This window comes from Chelonoidis abingdonii, chromosome 3, assembly GCF_003597395.2.
Source record: "Chelonoidis abingdonii isolate Lonesome George chromosome 3, CheloAbing_2.0, whole genome shotgun sequence".
NCBI classification, from domain to species: Eukaryota; Metazoa; Chordata; order Testudines; family Testudinidae; genus Chelonoidis; species Chelonoidis abingdonii.
In genome coordinates this window covers 169877820-169903989 of record NC_133771.1, presented here as the reverse complement: position 1 = coordinate 169903989, position 26170 = coordinate 169877820, and the positions used below count along the sequence as shown (strand labels likewise).

Below are 26170 nucleotides of genomic sequence, written 5' to 3'. Positions count from 1 at the left end.
CATCAGGGCACTTATTTAGATGCCCAAATATGGACTGAGTGTGCCTAAAATTAGACACTCAAGTTTGAAAGTTTTCACTTAAGTCTTGGCGCACATAGCTGATAGTATATCCTATGGATCTTTGGCCTACCTAGAGCTTGAGTCCCGCAGACGGCTTTGCTGAACTACTGAAGTTGCTGGACTGATGTTAGGAGTAGCGCAGCGTGAGGTGCTCAGATCACACTGATCAAGCAACTTAAGCAGCTCTTCTTCTGTCGGACCCCCTACATCTTAGAAAAGAAAGATAGTGGTCACTGATTACCTCTAATGCAAGCATTTAAGCCAATAAATAAGTTCTGCTACATTACAACCTACCCTTCTCTTCACTTTTATTAACCATGTCCATCGCTGTGGTCAAATCCCACATCTGAATACTGCCATTTGAATGACCTGTAAAGAGGTAACGTCGTGGTCTTGAGCCCATCCTACTGGATCCTTCACATTCTCGTACAGTAAACGAAGAAATTGTGGTACAGTCGACGGCCTGGATCTCGCATATTCTACAAAAAGGCAATTAACATAATTACAGATTATAATCCTAACTATAGTTATCACATATCCTAGAGGGCAATTGTGAGGCTTAATTTATTAATATTAAGATCGCTGGATAGAAGGCGCTATGGTTTATTTTATGCTGAATTACACCTTCTCTTTTAACACTCATTTCTAACTCATAAAATTTTTTGCAGTTTACTTCTAAATGTTACTTTTAGTAAGATTCCAAAAGAGAAGGGAAAAGAGTACCGAGTAGCTGCTAGACATTTAAAAAAATCCAACCCCATAATTAGTTTCCTGCTTTTTTATGGAATCTGCGTTAGATTTCCTGATTTTAGGTTTGCATGTGCTTCTACAGAGCGATCTGGACTCAGGATGTGTTCAAAGTCAGCACCATTTACTAAGTACTGTACAAGACTAATATGTAATTTCCAACTGCTGTCTGTTTTTAAAGTTTACTGAACAAGTTCCTTCAAACATGTCACAGGTACTTGTTCTCACAGAGAAACAAAGTCCAGGGCTACTCTTAATTTAAAAACTTACCAGTTTAAGCAAAAAGTTTATTTACATTCAGAAAATTTCACACCAAGATGAAAAGAAAAGATTTACATGAGAGGAAAAAATGAGGTTGGGAATGAAATGACTGAAGTTTAGGGTAGCTGTGATGTCACTGACCTAACAGTGAAATCAGGAAGCCTGTAAAACTTGGGGATGTTAGCCACCTCCTTCATGTTCCTTCTTATTGTTTAAAAAAAATTTAACACTTGAGGACAAATTCCACCACCGTCATAGCCCATGGTGAGTACCTCCATACTGTGGATTTAGCTAATGGCAACTAACTGTGTGACAATCCAGGGTATGACTCTACAGCACAGTGACAGCTGCACAGTGCGTAGCAATACCCTAATCTGTACTCCAAGACTCTCACTGCACTGTAGAAGTGTCCATACCGGACATCAGCATGGGGCAAACTGGTGTGCTATATATTCACACCCTGACTTGCCATGCAGTAACTTACCGTGTAGACAAACCCTAGGAGTCATCTAATCCAGTCCACAATAGATTTGCTTTTTGTACATCCGCTGTGTTTTTAGAAACACAGTGAAAAAACAAATAGGATATTCAAACTGAAACTTTCTCCTGCATTGTATGAATTAAAGGGAAGAAACAATGGCTAAGCATTTAGGAACTCCTCTGTTGCTTTACTCATAACTATTGAGATTACTGTGGCATCAAAATTTTAAATTGTGGCTTAATTAAGTCATCAGGGAAGAACAGTTTGATCAGAATACAAAGTCTGCCATAACAAAACAGGACAGGAAACAAAAAACAGGTCACAGTTGAAAATGGTTTTGAGTTATTACTTTGTTAAAATTTATCCTAATATGACACCAGTTTTAATAAACATTTGGCAGTTTCTTCACTGTGTATGCATAGAACATTGAATCACAGTGATTTATAACATTCATTGGGACAATAATTTGGCCTCCAACCATATTACGGGCTTCTAACGCTATTTGCTTAAAAAACAAACAAGCTGTCAAGTGGATAGCCTAGGTGCATGGAAAATGAATTCTCTTGATTAATTCCTTTAACAGTTACTTATGACTATATGCAATGAACTTTGATGCAAAGAAGATTGATTCTCTTAAAGGGTTTGTATTCATTACAAGATTAACTGATGATAGGCCATGTGTTACAGATAATAGTAGTTCACCAGTACCTGCTAACAGCCATGGCTGTACTAGCCCTTTCAATTTAAAACGAGTATCCAGGGCTTTCAAGAGCATGTTAGCTACTCCCACACCTGCTATGGCTTTCATTTATTTTAAAACTAAAAGTAAGCAGAGTATCAGGTTTTTAATGAAAGGGTAGCAATACACACCAACATATGGAAGAACAGAAGACCGCTCTAAAATCAGGAACATAATTAAGCATCCATTAAAAGTGTACACATGGTTTGCCTGCAGCCAGCTTGCATTTAACTTGCAAAGTACAATTTTACTGTTATGCTACAAGTGAAACCCAAATTGATCTTTTTATCCTTATGTAGCCTTTCAGCCAATGCTAATCAGCACTTTTCAAATATTTACTAACACTCTATCCATTTTACATATCCGTACAGAGAGACATCTTCACTAGCCCAAGGTCACAGTGAGCTAGAAGTAACACCAGAAAGATAATCTAGGGGGGTCCTTACTCCCAGTTCTCCATTTTGCCCAGTGAACGAGGACTGGGAGGACTGAAACAAAAAGTCTATTGAGATTATCTATCCAAGGCATGTGTCAGTTAACTCTTCACGGTCTTTTTCAAGCAATACATTGTGTACTAAAAGCAAAGCCAAAAGGGTTCAAACAATTTTTTAAGTTGCCTTTCAGCCAATTACACTTTCTATGCTTTTTTGAAATTATTCTCTTTCTTGGGAAGTTCTTCTGGTGAAGTAAAAGCAAAACCAGACACCCCTTATTGTTGGCACCGATTGATAATGAAACTAGAGCAGAGCGACTGTATGTTTACATTAAAGTGATTATACCAGTCAGATACACACATTAAATGCATAAGTGAGAATTGAGTTCTATACAGCATCTTTGTGCTTTGACTTGCTAGGACAAGAAGAGCTAACAATCTTAGTGTCAGCTCTTGGATAGCTACAATAAGTGGATTTTATCAGAGATGCAACAAATGATTCATACTTTTACCTTTTCCCAGTAGAAGACAACCTGACAAAGAGTTTATTAGTGACGGGAACAACTTTTTGGATGAACACTTGTTGATCATCACGCTCTCCAAATGGTCCTGTAGTTAGAAAGAGAAACTAAGTATTTCAAAACACATTACTCCAAGAAGTTATTGGCAAAAAATTTAACCATTCCTACCCTCTCTAGAAATAAAAATTACTCACACAGATTCAGTCTAATTAAAGGAACCAGGAATCTTCACTGATTCCTAGTTTAGCAAAACACCACACTACTTTTGCATTGCGATGTATAATTACTGACAAGTCACAATAGAAAACCCAAACTGAAAGGTTACCCAACTATTTTGAGTAATTCTGAACTACCAAGGAAGATGTTCACTTTAGACTGTCAAATCAATTTGATGCATTTTTGGTTTTTTAATAGAAAATAAACCCATATCTGTGTAATTTTCCATTACTCTACTATAAAGAGTTAATTTGTTACGATGTACTGCAAGAAAATATTTATGGGATCTGAAATATGATATGGGATCCATAACCTCTTGGTCACTAATGTGACCAAATTTTCTAGAGTCTGATTTTTCATTATTGCTGAGCACCTGCACCTCCCTCTAATGTCAAGCGGAGATACAGGTGATTCATAAAATTGGGAAAAAAAAAAAAATCAGACCCATATTGACTGAAAAGTTCTTTATAGCTGTTTGGTAGCCCCTGTGAAAGAGGTTGGAGGCCTTAATTCAATTACTAGCAGATCGCCCATCACGTTTTTGTTTTTTTTTTCTTGGGGGGGAGGGGGGGGCACTAAACTTCTTAACAGGAAACAACCAAGGGAACCTTGCTCTTCAAAGTGGATGGCATCTCCATGTGTAACATTTTGCACTAATCCAAGACTCTACAGTACCAACACCGTAAAAAGTTAAGAGCAAACTGTTGTTTATCAGTATATGTATTACAAGAGTACCTGGAAGCCTCAATCTAGGATGAGTGTTCTAGTGTGCTAGGTGCTGTATAAATAAAAGACAGTCCTTGCCTCAGAGAGCACAGTTTAGAATTATAACAAGAACTTTTGATGGATAAACAAATGAGGATGGCTTTTCTTCTTGCTACCTGCCTACTCATTCAGTGTTCTGTAAAGAACATCATGCCACAACAGGTGCAATATTAGCCTTTACTTAGGGTTTTCACAATTCTGTTTGTTTTGTAACAGTTTCAGTGTAGTTTTGAAATGTAATATGAGTATTATGTTAAATATTAGACTCACATGTATAATCTTAATTTTTGTTTAATTTACAAAATGTGATAGCACATTGTGAAACAAACCCAAAAATCTCATGCAAATCAGTTCTAATATATTTTTTCATAATCTCAATCTTGTTCTCTCTCTCTATAAAAAAGCTATTAAAAAGAGTACATTAGGTAACCAACAGATTTCTAGGTAATTTATGGGAATCACAAGGCACAACTTCTCTTAAATGGGTCCCTCTGGGAAACCATTTTACCCAGTACTGTAAAGTGAGTCTATGGAAAGAAAAATCAAATTAACTGTAGCTGGAATCAGTTTTCAAACAGGAATATTATAGACATGCTACAGTATTATCAAAATGCAAGCTGATTAGGCTATAATTACTCTGGTGTAAAACAGACTCACACACCTGATGTCAATGGAGTCACATGAACATGAAGCGAGAGCAGAAATCAGGCTAAATGCCTGCAATAAACCTTCCAGAGCACAGTAGCCCTCCAAAAGTCCAGTACAAAGTAATGGAAAAACATTTTTCCTACCTATGTCATTTCCAGAAGAGTAACTACCATGGCTCTCTGTTTCCTCCAAGGACAAGATTTTGAACGAAGCTAAGGGAGTAGACCCTGGCTGTGTGGAAATCATTCCTCTGAATCGAGTCACTGTCCATGTCCGAACGTGGTTGTTGTCGGCACAAACTAGACAGAAAAGAAAAAAAACAAAACAAACATTGGAATATTTACAAAAGATCAAAGACTGTTTTAAAAACTCCTTTTAATTTATAAGCCATAGCATTTATGATGTAATTAAAATTATCTAGGGTCTCAGAGTATCTCTACCCAGCAACTAGACATCTGCGGCTGGCCCATGCTAGCCGACTCAGGCTTGGGCTGCTTCATTGCTATGCAGACTTCCAAGTTCAGGCTGGAGCCTGGGCTCTAGGACCCTGCAAGGGTTTTTCTTTGCTGTGTAGACATACCCTCAGTAATTAAAAATACATTAACTTCTGAGCAAGTTCAATAAAATGCATTCAATCAATTGCGATGATAAAATGAGAGGAAATTGTAGTCATCAATAATTAAATTACTTATTTTGTTTTCTGAATCACAATGCTTACAAAAGCCTTAGAAGTAGCAATACATTCTGAATAAATTTGGACTGCAAAAGTTACAAACATCTGAAAAGTGGGTCCTGTGCATACTGCGTGTACTGTACAACTCCTGACTTCTAACATACTTTTTGCTGTGGGTTATACAAGTCACAGAGCTTTTCTTCCTTGGTTTTCTCCATCCATAAAGTAGGAATAACATTATCTGTTTACCTACCCTCCAGTGCTGTTGTAAAGTCTAACTAACATGTGAAGGTGTACATCTTACTATTGTTGCAGTCACACACACACACACACACGCGCACACACGCGCGTGCAGTGTTTTTGTAGCCAGGTCAGTCCCATGTTAGATAGAGAAGGCGGGGGAGGGAATAATATGTAGCTCAAAAGCTTGTCTCTCTCACCAAGAGAAGTTGGTCCAATAAATACTCCTGGGGAAATACTGTGCAATGCAGAATTTTGTTTCCCCCCCACGCAGAATTGGCACTGCTGACTGCCATTAGGGGCTGCTGAACCTGGCAGAGCCCAACACCTAGTTCACCTACATGGGAGGCACAGGCAGACCATGGTTCCAGGTTTGCCAGCCCTGTTCGGTCACATGGTGCAGCCAGGCCCCCTCCCTGTGCGGAAGTTGCCAGATCTGCAGAAAGGAACTCCTGCTTTCCAGGAGGGGGACTGAGGGTAGGGTGGGGGAGGTGGGAAGAGCATGACTCAAGTTGTTCCAGAGGCAACGAAATCTTAAAATTGTGCCCCCCACTAACAGCAAGTACAGGTCGTTACTGCCTGACAGGACAGTAATGAAGCTATGCAAAGCAAAGCCTGTGGCTGGGCTCTGGGGGTAAGAGAGGGGTGCAGGAACCTGGGTCAGGCGGCGCCCTGCAGCTGGGCTCTGGGGGAAGAGGGTGCATGTGTCTGGCCCCATGGCTAGGCTATCGGAGAAGTGGGGGGTGTAGGTGTGAGCCAGAGGACCTCTGTACAGCCCCTCTCGCATCTCCCAAATATCTTCTCCCAGTACATACACACGCCCGCTCCCAGTTCACACACCCCTCCAGCGCATTCCCCTCCCCCAGTAGTGTCCTCTATTTTGGAACTTTAAATATGGTAACCCTACGGGGTCAGGGGAAAAAAAAACAAGAATTGACTAAAATACCAAAGGGACAGAATTTTCCTCCAAGATGTGCTCAGCTGGTACATGTGACACATCCAGCCTGAGGCACCCAACAAAAGCATAACAGAGGAACAGGGTTGTTATAGGGGTTTCTTAAACTTCTACTACTTACCAAAATAAGTGAAACTGATGTAATTATATTGTGTTATTTTGACATATAAAATATGCAGCATTTTAAAATATTAGGTGCAGAATTCCCCCAGGAATAAATAAGAGATATTAACTCACCCACCTCATCATACACACTTGCTTTTCTCATAAACAAACCATCTCAAGCATACCTGCATCTCCGAATTAAACAACTGACAACAGAGCAACAGTCACTGGAACAGCTTGCTGACAGAAATGGTAAATTCTCCATCACTTGGAGCCTTTAAAAACAAACTGGATGTCTGTCTTTCTGAAAGAAGCTCTAGTTCAACCTCAAATTACTGAATGCCACAGTGTCACTTACACAGTTGGTATGAATAATTCCTGCTACTGCAGCAATTACTGGGTGAGGGTCTCTAGTTTGTGTTACACAGGAAGTTAGGCCAGATGACCCCAATGCTCCCTTCTGGCTTTAAAATCCAATTAAATCTACGTACTACCAATTATTTTAACACATGAAGTTACAATGTTTTAAAATTACTACTTGAGAACATGCATCTTGGGCTAAATCTACACTTACAGCAGTGTGTAGAATACAAACACTCCATCTGTAGCTATGCACTGCAGTGAAAGGCTCCTGTGGAGGGGAAAGGCTCCGGCAGCTACCTGCTGCCGGAGCCTTTCACTGTGGCAAAGAAAGGCTCTGGCAGGGGGAGACGGCAGGGAAGACCCCTTTTTCCGCTGCCTCCGCACTGCCAGAGTCTTTCACTGCAACAGAGAAAAACTCCAGCAGCAGACACTACACTGCTAAAAACAGAAGCGTAGATGTAGGGGGCACTGCTTAGACATATAGAGATCTGTGCAGTGTATATGCCCTGGGGGTTCCGGCATATAAGGTACCTGTTCTATTTGCCTAAGCCACGTCTCAGCATCTACACTGCTATTTATACCTGTGCTAGCTGGGTGTGAAGTGGCTGTACTCTACACGCCATTGTAGCCTTGCATGCACTGACCGTTAAAACACATGAAAACATTTTTATTTCAGTCATATATTCAATTACATTTGAGTTTATCTGAATGTGAGAATATTCAAATAAAACGTTTATTGCCTTTACAGCAAGGATTTGTGCGCACACACACACACAAATTCATTTAAATAGTTTCTTATTTTCTGCCATTTCTTTAAAATTTATAAAATTCATAAAATTCAATGCAAAAATAACCCACTCTGTTAGACAGTGTTACGAATAAAATCTGAAATGCACAAGAATCACATTCTATTTTATGATTCTCTGTCCACATGCAAGATACTTCCACCCAATTTACTTAACTGGAAATTTACGGCTATATGCACAACTGTTGGTTCTGATAATAGACTGGTACATGCAGAGAATTAGATTAATTTAACCCATATTTTATTCCTGGTTTCAGAAATTAGTATCTTTTATTAGACATTTTATTGTTTTTCTGGAACAAGCTTATCATGAATTGCTGCAAATGGAATACAATATATTGTACAAATATTAAATGTCTTATAAAGACCAAGATTAGGACAAGCATATAGATCAGTGGCTCTCAAACTTTTGTACTGGTGACCCCTTTCACATCACAAGCCTCTGAGTGCGACCCCCCCTTATAATTTAAAAACATTTTTAACACCATTATAAATGCCGGAGGCAAAGCGGGATATGGGATGGAGGTTGATAGTTTGCAACCCCGCCATGTAATAACCTCACGACCTTGAGGGGTCCCAACCCCCAGTTTGAGAACCTCGATATAGATAATTTTAACCCAACTCTTGTTGTATGCAGATGCTAAAATGAGATGTATTGTAACAACAGTATAATTAACGGAAATCTCCTTAAGTTTACAATGCCATTAATTTTTTTAGAAGTTTTTTTTCTTAATATGCTGTTCTATATGTAATCTACTATGTTAAGTAATTCCAAATGATGGGGTTTGAAGAAAAAAAAAGGAGAGACAAGGAGCATGAATATTAGAAGAAATAGAAAACGGAGAACGAGTGACACACATGCATCTGTACACACAAATAAGATTACCTGACACAAGGTGTTTCTCAGACAGCATGATCTTTGTAACAGGACTTCGATGAACTGTAAAGGTCTGAAAAAGTTGAGGGCCTGACCCAACTGTTTCAGGGTGCTGTACAATCACTCTTACTGCTCCGGAGCTGGTGCCATATGCAATCTCAATCCAATTACCACTTACACCTACAAAAGGCACAAACATTGAGATGTTTTAAACCAACCACCATTCCTCAAAGGTGGGGAGAAAGTTATATCAGCAGAGCTGTAACAGTGAATAGCTACTTATTTTAGCACAAATATTTAAGTTCATTAGCAAGTGTAAATAGCCCTAAAAGGGTTAAATTAATTTTATCTACTCTGCAAGTATTTGCTATCTACTGTTGTGCAGTATATTCCAGTGCATCCTGCAGTTCCCCAAAACAAAACAAAAAAAGGATATGAGGGAAGAGATCAAGCAAATCCCAAAACACATACTATACACTGTTCCTTGCCTGTGGCCCCAAAGAGGCATTTCAGTGCTTTTTAGAATTTAGAAACACAGAGACTAGCACCTGTCTTGCAAGATTTACTTCTCCTTGTGGGGGAAAGACAATTATATTAAGGGGAAAAAAAAGTTGTATTAACAATATAGGTGTGGGAAAGATAAACAAAAAAAGTTGATGAAATGCCTATATCTTCATCTGAAAAAATATTTGCATCCCACATTTAAAAGTAATAACATTCATATATCAGAGTTAGTTTTGTGGGTTTTGCTTTATCTCCAAATGGTTGACAGTTCATGAAAGGGTGAAGTATGCGCCAGTAACTTGAATGAAGTTTATCAATGATGTAGCATTATTTTTCAGTAAAACTCCATTATGTCTATAATATTCTGTTACACTTTTCTTCCTTAAGGCTGGGGATCACTCCATCTGTTCAGAGCACACAAGATCAGAATAGCAACTCCAAACTGTCAAAATTAATAGTGGGAACTTTGATCTGAACCCATGTTATTGAAGGTTTCTTAATGCCCTTTAAATGCTTGTGTGCAGAGACTTCTGGCAAGCAACTTTGGTACAGTCTGACCAAACTGGAACATGACATGCAAGACTGTAGCCACCTTGTCCACACAGCATAAGGACCAAATTGGTAAGAGTGTTGGTGTTTTGAAAGTGAAGGACTTAAAGTGTAGAATAAGGTGTTGTGAATATCTTCCTAAGGAGGTCTGGGAATGCAACTTAATCCAAACCAATACTATCTGTCATTCCAAAGCGTAGTATATCCTTCTAAAATATTTTTTAAATTAAATTCATGTCCAGGTTGACAGTCTGTACACCAATTTTAAGATTAATGAAAATTAAAATGATGACTAAACACTGGTAACTGTTTTATAATGGAATATAGCACACAATCCTTAAGTAGCTTTATCAGTGCTACTGCTGTTAGAAATCTAATATACTTTTAAAATATGAAAGTGAAATCTCTATGTGCAATGAGTTACTAGGGAATGTAAATAATGCATGATACAAACTTGTCTTGGGTGTGAGGTAGACACTGAGTGCTGTAATGGCATCATTGGAGGGATCATGATAAAGTTCTGTTACCAGAAGATCATTATCCTTCATTCGCAAGGGAAACTTCTGCATATCTGCATTAAAAAAAAAAAGTGATATCCAAATAAAAAACAGCAGAAATGTAAAGTCAGTTCATAATAATGATTACACTTATGAACAAGAGATAATATTCCTGTTAGGAATAATTATTTTAACAAAATTGAACATTACAATATCAATTTTGCTGTTTTTGTTCTTACCGATGTAATATATAGAGCCATTGTTACAGCCCAGGAGTAGGAAAGATCCAGCAGTATCATAGCTGGTGATAGGGACAACATCCTGAACCTAGTACAACAGTAAATGAAATATAAAACATTAGTTCACCATTTTCTTTCAATTCTAAAGGTAAGTTCATGTGCAATTTTCTTTGCTGTTTCTTGTAATATTTTGTTTTTAAAAAATAATTTTGATTCTTATACTGTGTGTAGCACCACACCACTATTTAAAAAACAAAACAAAAAAACGCTTCCCACCACTGCCCCAGATAGAAGTTTCAAAAGCTCTCAGCATATGCCTAACTCTTCTTCCATTTAAATCAATGGGAGTTTTACCACTCAGTTCAATGGGGTAGAGTTAAGCCACCACTAAGTGTTTTTGAAAATCCTACCCTAAATATGCACATACGGACACAGAGAGAAACAAGGCAACCAGAAGCTGTAATTATTATTCAGCATTATGATACCGTCAAAATGGAAAATATCAACATTAATATTTTCAGAAATTCAAGTTTCTGCTACAGCACTGTTTAAATAGTGCTTCCTAACTTTTTATATTATATTATATGTATATATATTTTAAAATCCACAGAACACATTTTTTTTCCATCTCCCTGCTGATTTTTAGCAAGGGAGAATTAATAAATTCAAGAGCAACCATTCCAAGTGCATTCAAGCCTATCCCTTCTCCTCTCCTGCTCTGTAGAAACTCCTGCCTGCCAGCCTCTCCAGCAGCTGCAATATTGAGAAAGGGCTTCCCTGTCAAGCGATCTGTGGAAGGAAAAACTGGTCTCTTCCAACTCCCATGTTTCAGTCATTTCTTAGCCTCACAAAGGGAGCTCAAGGGAATGAAAGGGGATCTCTTGTGCTCCAAGAACCCATTGGGTTCCAGTCCCATGCAGAGTCAGAACTACAAAGGCTGTTGATTCTGAGTCTGAGGCCGAAAGAATGTCTCCTTTGCTTCAGAGGGGTAGCCGTGTTAGTCTGGATCTGTAAAAGCAGCAGAGAATCCTGTGGCACCTTATAGACTAACAGACGTTTTGGAGCGTTGGAGGGCGTTGAGCTTTTCGTGGGTGAATACCCACTTCGTCAGACGTGCAGGTAGTGGAAATTTTCCAGGGGCAGGTATATAGGTATGCTCGGCAAGCCAAGCTAGAGATAACGAGGGTTAGGTAAGTCAGGGAGGGTGAAGGCCCTGTTCTAATGCAGTAGAGGTGTGAAAACCAAGGGAGGAGAGAACTGGTTTCTGTATATTGGCAAGCCATTCACAGTCTTTGGTTGAGTTCCAGAGCCTGATAGTGTCAAATTTGGCAAATGAACTGAAAAGCTCAGGCAGTTTTACAGAGACAGGATACTTCAGCTGCTATGCTTCTCTCTGCTCCCATTGAGAGTGTGGTCATTATACTTGCACTGAGAAAGGAAGCTCAAGTCACTATAAAAAAAAAAAAAGGGTCCAGTCAGTCCAAACTGATTTTTATATAGAGCATGGTCAAATTCACAACCATAAACTGCATTAAAGAAAAGATTTTCCCCTACAACCCACTAGTCCAATTTAATTCATTAGTTTGTTGTCCAGCTATAAAGGAAAGAAGGGCAGGAGACAACTGATATGAATTTAATTTGGGCCGAACTTATTAATTAGATGTCTGGAATTCTGGGTGATAAAAGTGTAAACAGTGCAGGCAACATCTATGTTCATTCAAATAATACCTGGGGCTCCACAGCTCCTTTCATTTTCCATCTAGGTCCTCATGGCTTGGACTTGCTGTCCGCCTGCCTCGTAGGAGTAGTTAAGGTGGCTATAAAAGAAAAGGGGTTTTGGCTCTTCTGCCATACAAGTCAGAGGACCCGAACAGCCTTCGCCCATCCCTCTCCATTCGTTCCTTTCTTGCCTTTAAAACGAGCAGATCTTTTTAAGTCTTTAACCAGAACCATTTATCTGCTCACTGGATTTTGGGCCCCCTCCCCTTTTGTTTCCCCGAAGTTTTTTTTTTTTTTTTTGCTATACTGGATCCCACCACACTTACAATAAGTGGCGACAGATAGGCTAACCACTTTTCCTCCTCACGCATAATAGCTCTCCTGACACGCACTGTGGGGAAGGAGAAAACTCGCTCGCCAAAGCCGTATGAGGTGAGGGGAAAATTCCTTCCAGTCGCCCACAAGAAACAACTAGTGCAATGTCCACAGCAAGACCTAACCACGCTGATAGCTGCACCTTGAGGGAGGGGGGTGGGTTCTGCCTTGCCTGCTGCTTGGAGAAAGGGATTCCAATGCCAGGGCATGCACCTTTTAAAGCCTTCCACCTTTATGTTCCAGGGGGGCGGGGGGTGTCAGTGCCGCCAACCTGATCACCACCCATCTTTTTGCAGCAGTTTCTGACCTCCTTTCCACCCCTCCCCTGCCATAAAGCACTGCTACCTTCTTCCAGCAAGCCCAGACAACATCCATCCCCCCTGCTTCAGGTGTGGTGATTACTTGAAACATTAATTAATGAAATTTTCTAACTGAAGCTATTGTTTTGTGAAGCTGATGGTGTCCTTTAAGTCCCTTGGAAAAGAAACTATTTACATAATACCTATCGCAGATCAATGCATAGGATAAAGAAAACATTTTCCATACAACTCGTTCTTATTTTCTGTAACTCACATTTACTCAAACTCACTTTTGGTTTACAAATAATCTGCAGAATTACAGCTCTTTCAGATTCTCTGTTAGGCTTCACAAAAGAAAACAAAATATTTACTGAAGATATCACTTTTCTTCCAGAGGGCAAACTTCCTCAGTACAGACTGCCAGAGTTAAAGGGGTGGGTTTATTTTATTTAGTTGAAGTGATCATTCCCTTTTCTTGCTTCTCTTCATCAGTATAATGCACAGTATCTGAGTTAGGTTTCAGCTTTATTCTTGTAAAGTGCTCAGATATTACTATGATGAGTGCCAATATAATAACCTAGATAGATGTTTTAATATTGAGCAACTGCCCAAGAAAATTGAGCAACAATGTCAAGAATAGCAGCTCCTTTAGACAATTCTTTCACAGGATTAGCTGAAGTGCACCATGTCAAATTCTTACTACACACAATATAATGGGATAGCAAAAGAATCACCACAAATAACTTGATTTTTAAAAACCCATGATTCCACACTTGGAATTCTTAGAATACTGCAACACACCTTCACAATGGTTCATTAGTCTCCCGAGTTCAGATATTTAAGAACAGAAGGACAAAAAACCCTTAGTTCCAACAGGCTTATCAAGCCAAACAATTATTGTGAGGTGCTCTCTACTGGATTGCATGAGAAGAGCCTAGAACAGAAGGTATTCCTCTCCACGGAAATCTTTAGTAAAAGGCGAAAGATTTATAATACTACACTGGACCCTTGCCAGAACGCAGGGTTTGGGATCCATGTGTGGTCCCGCATTAACGCGGGGACTGCATTATAGCGGGGACCGCGTTACCATGGATTCTAATGAAGGTAATTAAATTTGGGATCCATGCGCGGTCCTGCACTATAAGCGAATTCGCACTATATAGACGCGTGTTCTAGCGTGGGTCCGGCGTACTACAAAACACTGGCTGTTTCTTGAGGACTTCCAGAATGCTACTAACAGTGCTTGTGCACAGACAGAAATAACACATACCCTGATACTGTAAAGAAAAACATGTAGAGCAAGAAAAATAGGCTCCACATAGTCAACCCACCTGAGCAGCAAGAGGGCAACAACAGAAGGAACTGTATGGGGAAGCCTGAGCTACACTCTCAACCAAGGCGGCAGGTCTCCGGCTGCAGCCCACTCTCCCTCCAACCTAGGCGGCAGGTCTCGGGCTGCAGCCCACTCTCCCTCCAACCAAGGCAGCAGGGCTCAGGCTCCGGCCCCCTCCTGGGGTCACGTAATAACTTTGTTGTCAGAAGGGGGTCACAGTGCAATGAAGTCTGAGAACCCCTGGACTAGATAACCCTTACGGTCCCTTCTAACCTTATGATTCTATGTTTGTATTCGGCACAACCCACGCGACTATGGCTACACTGCTATTTCATACTTGCACTAGCTCAAAGAGAGCTACCACAAGTGTGTGTACACAAGCAGGGGGATCAGCCTCTCAGCTCAGAGTGTAGACATAGCGTAAGTGACCAAATGATGAGCAGTTTTTACCTGGTAAATGAGAACTTGAGATACATCTAGAAATAAAACTAAAATTACATAACAACAGTTCCTACTAGCTTAAGTGACTAGAAACGAGCCACTGAGAATTACTAGTTGGCAGACTGAAATCTTTATGTGAACAATTTAATACAGCGTTGTCAATTTAAAAAACTGAAAAAACTCAACCTCCTCTAGCTGTTTACACGTTACTGATTTTCACTGCTAGATTATCTAATGCCTATAACCTTCTTGCTATATCATATGCCATCAAAATCTTGCCTGGGGAATGACATTAGGGAAAGCCACCTCAGCTAGTCTGCCCCAGTCTCTGAGAATCAGGGAGGAGATGCCAGAATCTATTATGGATACAGAAAAAATTATAACATCCTGAGGAGGAATTATATAAAATGCATAAGGATCTCTCTTAGCTAGAGGGAGAATGGCTGGAAGAGAAAAAACTTCCTTAAAGTAGAGCTTGAACTATAGGCAATTCAGAAAGAAGGGGATGAGAAAGCATCGATTAAAAGATGACTTGTAAGAGGATGGAGTATTTATTCTGTTTACACCAAGATCACAGGACACTGTAACCCCCTGCCCAATGTAACAGAATGGCTCTCCCAAAAAAGGCAGAACAAGAACCTACTGAAGCACAAAGTTTAAATGATTTTTTTGTATTTACGACTGTGGGTTGCGAGGAAAGTACTGTACGTTTTCTACTTTGTGAAGTAGGACTACAAAACCCCAAGAACTAGCACTGCATTTCAGAGCATGTCCACTGTAAGTAGAAGTACATTGTACAAGGTTAAAATTTGCATTCCCTTTTCTAACTCAAAAGGGAGTAATGCATGTCTTTGCATAGGCCTTCTTTGTATGTTCCAAAGCTAGTTAATTTTAAAAAAAAAACAAACTCCTGTGACACCTACTTTATGAAAACTTCTTCATTTCCTTAATTTATGAGGTCTTTTCCTTTATGCTATCTTTGGGAGTCTATGTGCTCTTCTGAAAATTCACTGTTCCTTTTCAATGAGAAATCCTGTTGCCATAGACATAAAATTACCCACTTTTAAATTTAAGTATTACAATCAGGAACCCCATTTTGGTCTCGACTCATTATTTTTGCCCTTACAATTTTCAAAGGTTTACCAGCAAGTTCTTTAATAGGGTCTAAGAAATATGTTTTACTGCCAAAGGCAGAGATCAAAAAGGTATAGTTAATTATTTCATAAATTTACAAATTGTTTTTGATGTCCCAAAAGTCTGTGTGACTAACCCTCGAGAACCAGAGTTCTGAGACAGCTGCGATTCAGAATTCGGACACAGAATTACACAAGGTCAGGGATAGGAGTAACCTTTTACATCTTGATAGGGATAGTGACAGTTGTCAAAAATTCCCTACTTCACTAAAAATAAATCCCACTGACACCAGAAGGGAACCTAAACCAAATTCTTGTGATAGGCCAAGGACTCTAGCAGCTATTACAGGTAGTGGTCTGCTGAGGAGATACAAAAGTCTTAGAAATCTGACTAAGAACAGTGGCCATATTAAATTGCTATACAGAATGGCAACTTTATCAAAGCCTCTTAAAAGATGTTTATAATACTACTGGTAAATTCCAGAGCAAAATCACGTGGCATAGTGCAGAGAGCTGCAAGTTCAAATCTGGACACTCATCCACATATTTCAGAGGGAGAGAATATTGATAGTTACTCAGCAGAACTGAAGAAAACTTCAAATTCTTGCCTTACAAACACATCTACCTATGAGGTCTGAAAATGAAGGAGGAAGCAAAGGAGGGCATATGAAGAAGCCAATTGTTTTTCCTAAGTTGACAGTTCCTTTCACCTTGTTCCACCAGCATATTTTGTGAAGCTTTATCCTAATCAAAAAGTGGCATTACTTCAAATATATCTCAAATGTTTTCTTGCATTTTGCATGGTGTCAATTTAGATTTTAAAAAGGCCTTTCAGCTTGTTTTATTTGATGCAAACATATTAGGTCAGCCTTCACTATGTAACTAAAGAACTGTGCTGCGTTGGTTGCCTTTTTGCGCTGTGTTATTCATTGGCAAGATTGTTGCTAAAGGGCCAAATCAGAACTTAGTCAACTAGTGCTATGGCAGTTGCAGAGTGAGCCTCAGGTCAGTTCTGCCACTTAAGATTTGCAAGACAGCTTCTTGGATTTCATTACATTCTGTCCCTGCGTTGTACCCATGGAGACATTCATCTGGCTGTGTTACAAGGTTTGTTTCTTGCATGAATGCCCAACTCTTCCCTCAGTCTTGTCTGGAATCCAACAATCTCTATTCCTGTTGTCAGAATGCATAATATGTATTAAAAAAAAATCACAGCATATCTATGATGTATATAGATATAAAATGGATGTTTTTGAGGCATGGTATACGGTGCTATCGAAGTTTGTACCATACTTTTCATGGTCCCAAAAGACTTGCAAACTCACATCTGAAGATTTGGATATGCTCCTCTGAGAAATGCGATCACTCTTCATGGTAATATATTAAATTTCCTATTAGAATTACATATCTGAGTTCAAGCATGGGGTCCCATTAGGAAAACAAAGCTTTTAAACAAGTGGTAGTGGTTAAGGAAGGAAGGTTCTGAAGACACTCATGGATGACATTTAATATTTTGATATGCCTAAAAGGTCTCTCTTTATTTAAGAGCATAAAGAAATGGAATGCTCAGTAGTATTATATAGAGATAAACTCTGAAAAATTCTATGAGAGAAAATACCTAAGGCATGATGCTTAAAAATATCAAAATGATAGGCAGAAGTCAGAGTCTTACAATATTAAAATGCTGATGTAATGCATAAACATTATTTTTCTTATCTGAAAAAAATGGATTTTGTTCTTGTTTCCTCATAAAACATATCAGTTTTTGATAAACACCGATGTATTAATAAAATGCTTCAATTCAACACACCTGCCAGTGCTGAGTCACAGCATTCCACACTCCCACCTTCCCAGTATGACTAGTAGCCACCAGCTGGTTGCCAATGAAGAAGAGGGCATCTACAGGGACTCCAAGACTGAACACTCCTACAAAAAACAGAGAGTCTATGAAGCTTCTTTTCAGAATAAATACAAAAAAACCCCAAAAAACAGTAAAGATGGAATCTCTCTTTCCTCTCTTTAGACATATAATGAACTTAAAACTACTTTTACTTCAACATGCAGTAATCTGCTGATGCAGTCAATGTTTCTTTTTGGGGAAAAGTCATGTTGCAAAATAATAATAAATTCCTTGTTCCTCTATAGCCACCTTTATCCTAAGGCCTCAAAGCATTTATGAATACCAGCTAAAGAAGAATCAAAATACTGTACTAAGCTCTAATTTGAAAACAAGCTCTAATTTATAAATGTACAGTTAAGCAAATCAAAAGTGCTGTCCACAAATGACGAAAAGCTTACACAAATTTGGCAAGCATTGTCAAAAACATAACTAAGAGTAATATGAAAGATGCATGATATTCTCTTTTGAATAAATTCTTTTAGGAATGTAATGATCAGAAATTAAACCAAACTGGTTTCCTTTTTTGCTGTGGAAGCCACCTCTGTACCTAAATGAACTATTACAGGCAAATATAATTAAGCAGAAAAATATATCGCTTTTATTTCTTTCTACATTGCAGAAAGATGTGTCTTGTGGTTATTATATTACTAGGAAACATATACTCCAACTGGCACACATTTATAACTAATTCTGAAAGATGTATTTATCAGGATACACTGGAAGATCTCTTACAACGAACATGATTTTTGCAAGTGCCCAAATTTGGCTTTTGGAAATTGTTTTTGGTGGCATTTGACAATTGTCACAGTAAATCCTGCTTCTAAGTCTAAAACATCTCTTTATGATCAGCCAGTCACAGAAACTGCAATTGCTTAACAATGAAGATTAACATTGTCAAAAATAACAGCCAAGCATGCATGAGCAACTCAATAATAAAATAAATAGTTTGCTCAAAAAATATCAGTATGATAAGTTCAACCAATAATTAGGACATTTGAAGCAGTACTATAGAAATAATAAGCCCTTATTTTTCCTTCTTTCAAGTCTTACACCTACGGGCCCTGTCTAAATACCTTTTTCTACACTTTTCTCACCGCTTCATCATCACCCACTATGAGTGTTACTGGTACTTTCACTAACATTCACCCATCACTACTCCGATTACTGGAAGTTAATCAGTACTGAGATCAGAAGAGGCTCAAAAGACAAAGAACTGAGATGAAGTTTTGATGTTCGAATTTTTTTGAATTGTCACTGTTATCACATGAATAGGGAACAGAGTCAACCTACATATTGCAGCTGACTCATTTCACTTCACTTCACCACTTATTATTTCCTTCTAGTGAGCACTAAGATATCATAATGGCATTCAGGCTAGGTCTACTCCATAAACTTACATTGGTATAACTACGTCGCTCCGGGGTGGGAAAAATCCACACACCTGAGCAATGCAGTTATACCAACCTAACCTTCAGCGTAGCTGCACTATGTCAACAGGAGGGCTTCTCTCCTCGACACAGCTATCGCCTCTTGCAGAAGTGGATTAACTACGTCAACAGGAAAAGCTCTCCGGAGTAGCAGCATCTTCACTGAAGCGCTACAGTTGCGCAGCTGCACTGTAGCATTAAGTGTAGAACTGCCCCAGTCTCTCATTCAGGGTCTAATATGAGTGGTACTGACTGACAAGTTTAAATGAGTTTACTAGAACATTTAGTATGAAATCAAATTGCAAATCAACATTGAAGAGTTTTCATAATTCTCTAAGTTTGTTTTCTTGGGAGTGGTTTGGTAGGATGCTTGCCAGCTAGATCAACCAGACAAGAAGTAACTCAGCACTAAATACTGTAGGGTTGTATTCTTTCATTATAAAGCTGCTCATTAGGATATGTACACTGCCAAGTAAGGAGTTTCTCAATGTATAGTTGTCTACTGTACTGATATTTACAGTAAGTTACACAAAGCTCTTATACAGCCACTTAAATGTTTTAATAAATAATATAGTGGCATATCTCCAAGAGTTGTGCAAATGCCTCTTCTAAAACTCAACAGAAATCTCCTGAAGAGTATTTAAACATTCGAAATCCCCAAAAAACTTTGTTTGGATAAATTCAAATGTCAAAAATCAAGATGCCATTTCAAACAAAAGAATAAAAGTCTACTATGCTCTATGATGGCAACCAGTTAGCTTGTTACACACTAGTACTTTAATTATGATGCCAAATGATTTTTCAGGTCATGGGGTATCATCTCTGATGCAGATTATATTCAGCAGTACCAGGCACATAAAAGCAGGCAATAATAATAAAGAAGGGAAACAACTAGAATTGATTACTCCAGAGAAGGATAAGGTTCAGGGAAATCAAGGAAGACAGCTTGAATGGTCTGAAGGAATTTAAAGTGTCACTTCTGCTTAGGCTCAACAATCTTGACGGCCATCTACAGGGAAGACGATGGTATCAGTAATGACAGGTTCCTGTCTTAAGGGGCCCTCTCAGTAAAACACTGCTTATAGCAGCAATCCAGCAGTGGTGTCCTACGTAAGTAATATTGAAAGGAGTACAGCCTCTGGGAAAGCTCTATCATGGAGATGCCAGCCCTTGCAATTTTCTGTGGATGGTGTTGTCAGGTTCTGAAGAGCATTTGTAACAACAAATTGTTTCTTTTACAGAACATAGAAAAACTACTGCCTCATTATCCCAAGGGCTTCAAACATTTGACTCCGCAAGAGAAATAGGCCAGTAAAACTATTTTATTCTTGTGTTACTGGATTCCTTAGCTTAATTGAATTGGGAGAAGTGGGGAACCCCACACATTTAAGTTATAATAGCAATTTAAGAACGGAAGTGTGGAACACTTAGTTCGTAACATTGACAAACACACACAATACAAACGGCCAGAATGTTTCAAATAAAAAGAAATCTAATTTTTTTTTTAAGACATGGAATTTTTCATAAACATTTTGATTTTTCCGAAGTTTTCTCCATGTTCAAAAATATGGTAGCAACTTTCACCAAAAACATTTAGCCTGTTGGTTGCTCTGCAAAAAATTTTTCCCCCTTGATTTGTTTTTTTGTTGTTTTATTTACACTAAATTTTAACTGGTCAACTTAGATACATAGCAGGATCTTTTCAAATCTGAAATACTTTTATAATTTTCAGATCTTAAAATAAAAAAAATCTGTTTTCAAAACAAAAGCTATACTGTTATATAACCATAAAAAATGTTTTTGAATTCCTGCCTGTGGAATATTTGAAGATCCATGATAAAAACAGAAAAAAACTTTGCAGGTTAAATGCCAGCTTATGAGAAAATTTTAACAGTTAAATTAACCCGAAAATATTCATCTGGTGACATAAGCTGAAATAGTGTAGCTGTGCTACTGTGGCAGCCACAGCTATATTTATAAAAGCACCCAAGACTTCTCAACCAGTTGGTTTAAGAGTTTAACTATTTCTTTGAAAAAGGAAGGGTCATATAATGGAATATCTAACAGACCCTTCCATGCTCAGTGATGGGAGAAAGGAAATCTAAGAAATTTCTATTTTTATTGTGTATAATTACGTTGTCTTATACCTTTCACAAATGTGGCTTTTATGATGGCAGCACTGCTAGTTTCTTAGTATTATAGGGTACTCTATTTTATTTTTTCTTAAAAGGAGAAAAACCTTAAAAAAATCCTAGATGATGTTTTATGCTAATAACTGCACTCTGTCTTATTAGTGATTAGAAAACCAGTTGAATTTGGAATAGAAAGAGCTGGGTTTTATTCCCCATCCTGCCACAAAGTTCCTGAGTGACCTTGTGAAAGACACTTCAGCTCTCTGTGCTTCAGTTTCCCCACCTGTCATAGAAGGATGATAATGCTTCCTCACTTCTCAGGTCTGCTGAAAAGCAATATTTCTTAATTTTTATAAAGTGCTGAGATACCACTGTGAACATCAAGAAAAATTAAATATCCATGTATACAGATAAACCTTTATCTTGCATTTTGGAATGCACGTTTTAAAGTAAATTTTGTTTTTATTTTAAATAAGCCAACCTAAACTGAAACTCCCAAATATTTTAGACCATATTTAATAATTTTACACCAATTACATTAGTTCCCATCATATCCTAGGTCTTACTACTTCAGTGTTAAAAGGAAAGAGCGATAGAGAATGAACTGAACAAATTTGCAGCCAATTTCAGAAAAATGTCTAAATTAACAGATTACAATTATTCTTCTTACTAAACTTATTAAATCAAATCTATGGTGACAGTACTTTATGGCTGGAGGAAACAGGTTGTCACTATCTTTTGAACCACGACTTACATACCATTCTTGGAATTGAGGATATTCCCAATTACCCTCCTCTCCTCTTTCCCCAAAAGCCCATTATTCATGTTTTTAAGCAATTACATATTTTAATAAATCAGACAAGCCATCAATCACAGCTGTACTAAGGAATGTTTGTTTCTCTGAAAACCTTTTCCATATTTATATGACCTCTAGTATTGTGAACCCTTTGGTGCTAAACCGTTTGGGACCCAGTACTACATGCCCACACTAATTTAATTTGTATTTTTGTTTAAAATGCTGACTACTGGTGGCAAATAACGGTCTCCAAGATTCTATTTAGGAACTGCATTTTATAAGAAGATTAGCAAAAGCAGACTTAAAAAAAAATCTAAAATATGGCCTACTATAGAACAAAGCAAGAAAAAAAGGATATCAAGTTGGCAATCCTTTTAGGGTGCACCTAGTCTGCAATAAAAGACCCGAAGCTAGCTTGTGTCAGCTAACTTGGGCTCACAGGGCTCAGGATGCAAACTGCAATGTAGACGTTCAGGCTCTGAGACCAACCCACCCTCCTCATCAGGTTTAGGAGCCCACGCTCCACACCAAGCCCAAATAGCTACAATTTTTAGCCCAATACCCCAAGCCATGAGAGCCGAAGTGAACTGACCCGAGCTCTGAGACGTAGTGCCGTTGGGTTTTTTATTGCAGTGTGGGTGTACCCTTAGCCTTTCACCTCAAAGTCTTCTGTTCAAATTCAACTTGTAGTGCTAAAGAACTGAGTCTAATGGATTGAGTTAAACTCTAATCCATGCTGTTAGATTAAACAAGCTACCAATGATACTGTAACAAGAATGATGGCTCTGAATTGCCTCTGCCCAATAAAGAGACTGATTTTTGGATTGTAGTGCTTTTCACTCACTCAGAAGGAAGCGTCTCCAGATCAAAATGAAGAGCAGAAAGGTACACATAAAAATTCCAAAATCAGATTGCTGTACCAAAATTCATTTTTTTTATTAAGTCTGTGTAAAATGTTTATTATGAATTATCCAGTCAGACTACATGTGAAACTATATTTTTACGGGTCCGAAGATATTAGCAGTAAGATATCATCACACAAAACTGTCATACCCACCAATTTCACTACCGCTACCACCATCCTGAACACTCCACAGGATAATGCTACTCTCAGAGGCAACAGCAACCATCTTATCTTTGTCCCCGTGTGGACCTCCAACGACCTTGGCATTCAGAGCCACTCGTTCGATAGTCCAATCCAGATATGGACTTGTGAAAACCTGTTGCCATCCTGAAGATTCTTTGATTCTGGGAAGGATGAGAATTAAAAAAAGAACACTTTCCAAACAGCCTCAGTTTGGAGTTTGTACCTATAGTCAGTCTTACAAGCCAATTATATTTCCTTTAAGTTATAAAACAATATCAAATAAAGAATTCTGATATTAATATACTTTTCACAGGCCTACAGCTATAAAATACAGGAATGCTGAACTAAATACCATGTTAAAGGTTAAGTTATTGGGCCTTGGTACTGCAGAACATATCTTCTGCTACGAAGCCTCAGAAAAATAGGTGATATTGTGAGATGCAACACCCAGCCAGAAGGAAACAAGTAAAAGATGGAATTTTAGTCTTATTGTCTCGATTTTGCCAGTTTAACATACAGTTTTAAGGTTCTGCCCCACCCAACAATTCTGAGGGATCCTGCTCATGCTCAACTGAATGTGAATTATACAAAACACTGATTTATGTATAATTGTGCTACCTAATAAATACAGCAATCTCTACTCCATTTCTATTTTCTGCCACTCTGCTACACTGTGTGATCTAGATTGCATGACATTGCCAAGACACCTTAGGTCTAAATAATTCTTTGAATTACAAAGAAAACCTCTAAGCATTGGCAATGTTACTGACACACAGTGCAATGCAGAAAACGATGAGAAGGGAGGGATGCAACACACAGACGATGGAGGGCAAGAACACCAGTAAATGGAAAAGTGAAACAAAATTGGAAGTGTAACAGACAAAAAGCAGAACCCTTACAGAGGAAAAAATATTGAAGAGTTAGGCAGAACAGAAGAAAAAGATTATTAATTAAACAGTACACAAATGTTATAAAACATGTTTGATTAAAAATGTAAAATACTTAGAATGGACCATTCTCTGAAAGTTACAAAGAAGCAAGACATAATATTGCAGTTCTTATTTAAAAGTCTGTATTTTCATTTTTACTCCCTCAAATTTCAATCTGACATAATTTTACAGTAGTGTAAATCAAATCCCACCTTGAATCCCTATTTAAATTCTGCATAGCTTTTAATAAAAAAAACAAACAAATAAAACTTTGCGATTAAGTTTGATTTTACTCCACTTGTCACAGCAAGAAGGCAAAAACACAAGAGGGTGTTTTAACACTTTTGAGTTATTTCTTTTCTAGTGTGAAATTAACAAATCTATTTGCCCACATATACAATAAAATATGTATTAAAATGAGTAAAAGACAAGGACCAGCCCTGGAGTAAGCACACAACTTAATGGAAGTTGCATTCTATTTATCTACGGAAGATTATGGCCTACTAGATCTCATTCACAACACAAGGCTCTATATCAGCCTAGTTAAGCCAAATGGGGGAACCTCTTTCCGTTGAAATGTTAGGATCAGTGTGCTTGGTGAACGCAGCTCCTGCATTACAATTAATTTTAGGTGTTTATGTTTTTATTTACATCTATGTAATTGAATGTTTTATGACCAAATAATATGTAAATAACCATCTTGGATATTTTTGCTGTTTACCTGTATGCTGCTTTATTACTGGCTTGATCAATCTAGGCCAGTGGTTCCCAAACTTTAACAACCTGTGAACCCCTTTCACTAAAATGAAAAGTCTCGCAAACTCCCTCCTAAAAATGAGTATTTCTAGGGATTTTCTCCTTTATCTGAGTATAAATTATAAAAGCAGTGATCTTGGAAATACAAAATTTGCTTTTATGACATGCTTATTACACACTATTTATTATTATTATTTATCATTACAGTATTTTTACTACATTATGAAAACAGCAACAGTCTTCCAAGATCTCACTTTCATAGCTTGTATCGCTTTGAATAAGCCTGTAATAAGACAAGGCTCCTATGTTTCATCAAGTAGTATCAGGTGTGAAACAGCAGAATGTATTTAAAAAGCCAACTCAAAGAGTTCCTCCTACACAAGCATTCAGGTCTTGAGCAGTCCAGGCAAATAATGCACACTACAACAAAGCTTAAACTTGTTTTTAAATTTTGCTGCTTATTTAATTTTAAAAACAGCAAAAAATATCCACCTCCCTTTCCATTTCTTATAAGGAGTCTTGAAGTTTAAATCTCCTCAGTGTGATAGATACGCTTGATTTCATCTGCTTAGCTCTTGGAAATCCAGGGGCTCCAAGCTGCTGGCCCCATGTTGCCCAGGGTTCCTTGGGACAGCTCTGTCCATCATTAGGGAATTTTTTCCCCCGAGAACCCCCTGTAACATTTCATGAACCCCAGTTTGGGAACCACTAGCAACTGTAGCTGTCATTATATTGCATTTTTCCTGCAGGACTGCATTTTTAAAAAGTTCTTGGACACTACAGATGCCAAATACTTAAACTTATGAATTTAAGACGTTTTAAAGGATTCCACAATTTTCATTTGCAAGATGAAATGGTGCTTTTTTTTTTTTTTTTTATTAAGGATGCCCTATTTTTCTGTAGGCTTTACAAAAATGAAATTTTCTAAACATTTAAAGTATGAGACATATCTGAAGTATTCATTTATCATACGACCTTTCAAGCATTATGATTTATTTTAGAAATATGCAGAGACTTAAAAATATTTCTAACCACATGGGCTTCACAACCAATTCAATGTAAATTGCTACTTTAGGACTTCACATTTTTTTTTTTTTTTTAGCAACAGCACTTCCTTCTCTAGCCTCTACATTCTACAGAGGCAATGCTACCTCAAAACAGCCAA

General features: G+C 38.1%; 1 protein-coding gene across 1 annotated transcript in view; it reads right to left on the bottom strand.

The window, feature by feature from the left end:
- KCTD3 (potassium channel tetramerization domain containing 3) overlaps nt 1-26170 on the bottom strand; it is a 72181-nt gene that overhangs the window by 1766 nt on the left and 44245 nt on the right. The window contains exons 9-17 of the mRNA XM_032769073.2: nt 23291-23481; nt 17789-17904; nt 10679-10766; nt 10397-10513; nt 8899-9069; nt 5015-5170; nt 3234-3330; nt 355-539; nt 131-269 (exon numbers count right to left, since the gene is read on the bottom strand). Of these exons, the coding sequence (XP_032624964.1) occupies nt 131-269; nt 355-539; nt 3234-3330; nt 5015-5170; nt 8899-9069; nt 10397-10513; nt 10679-10766; nt 17789-17904; nt 23291-23481 (1260 nt within the window). The remainder of the gene's footprint in view (nt 1-130; nt 270-354; nt 540-3233; nt 3331-5014; nt 5171-8898; nt 9070-10396; nt 10514-10678; nt 10767-17788; nt 17905-23290; nt 23482-26170) is intronic.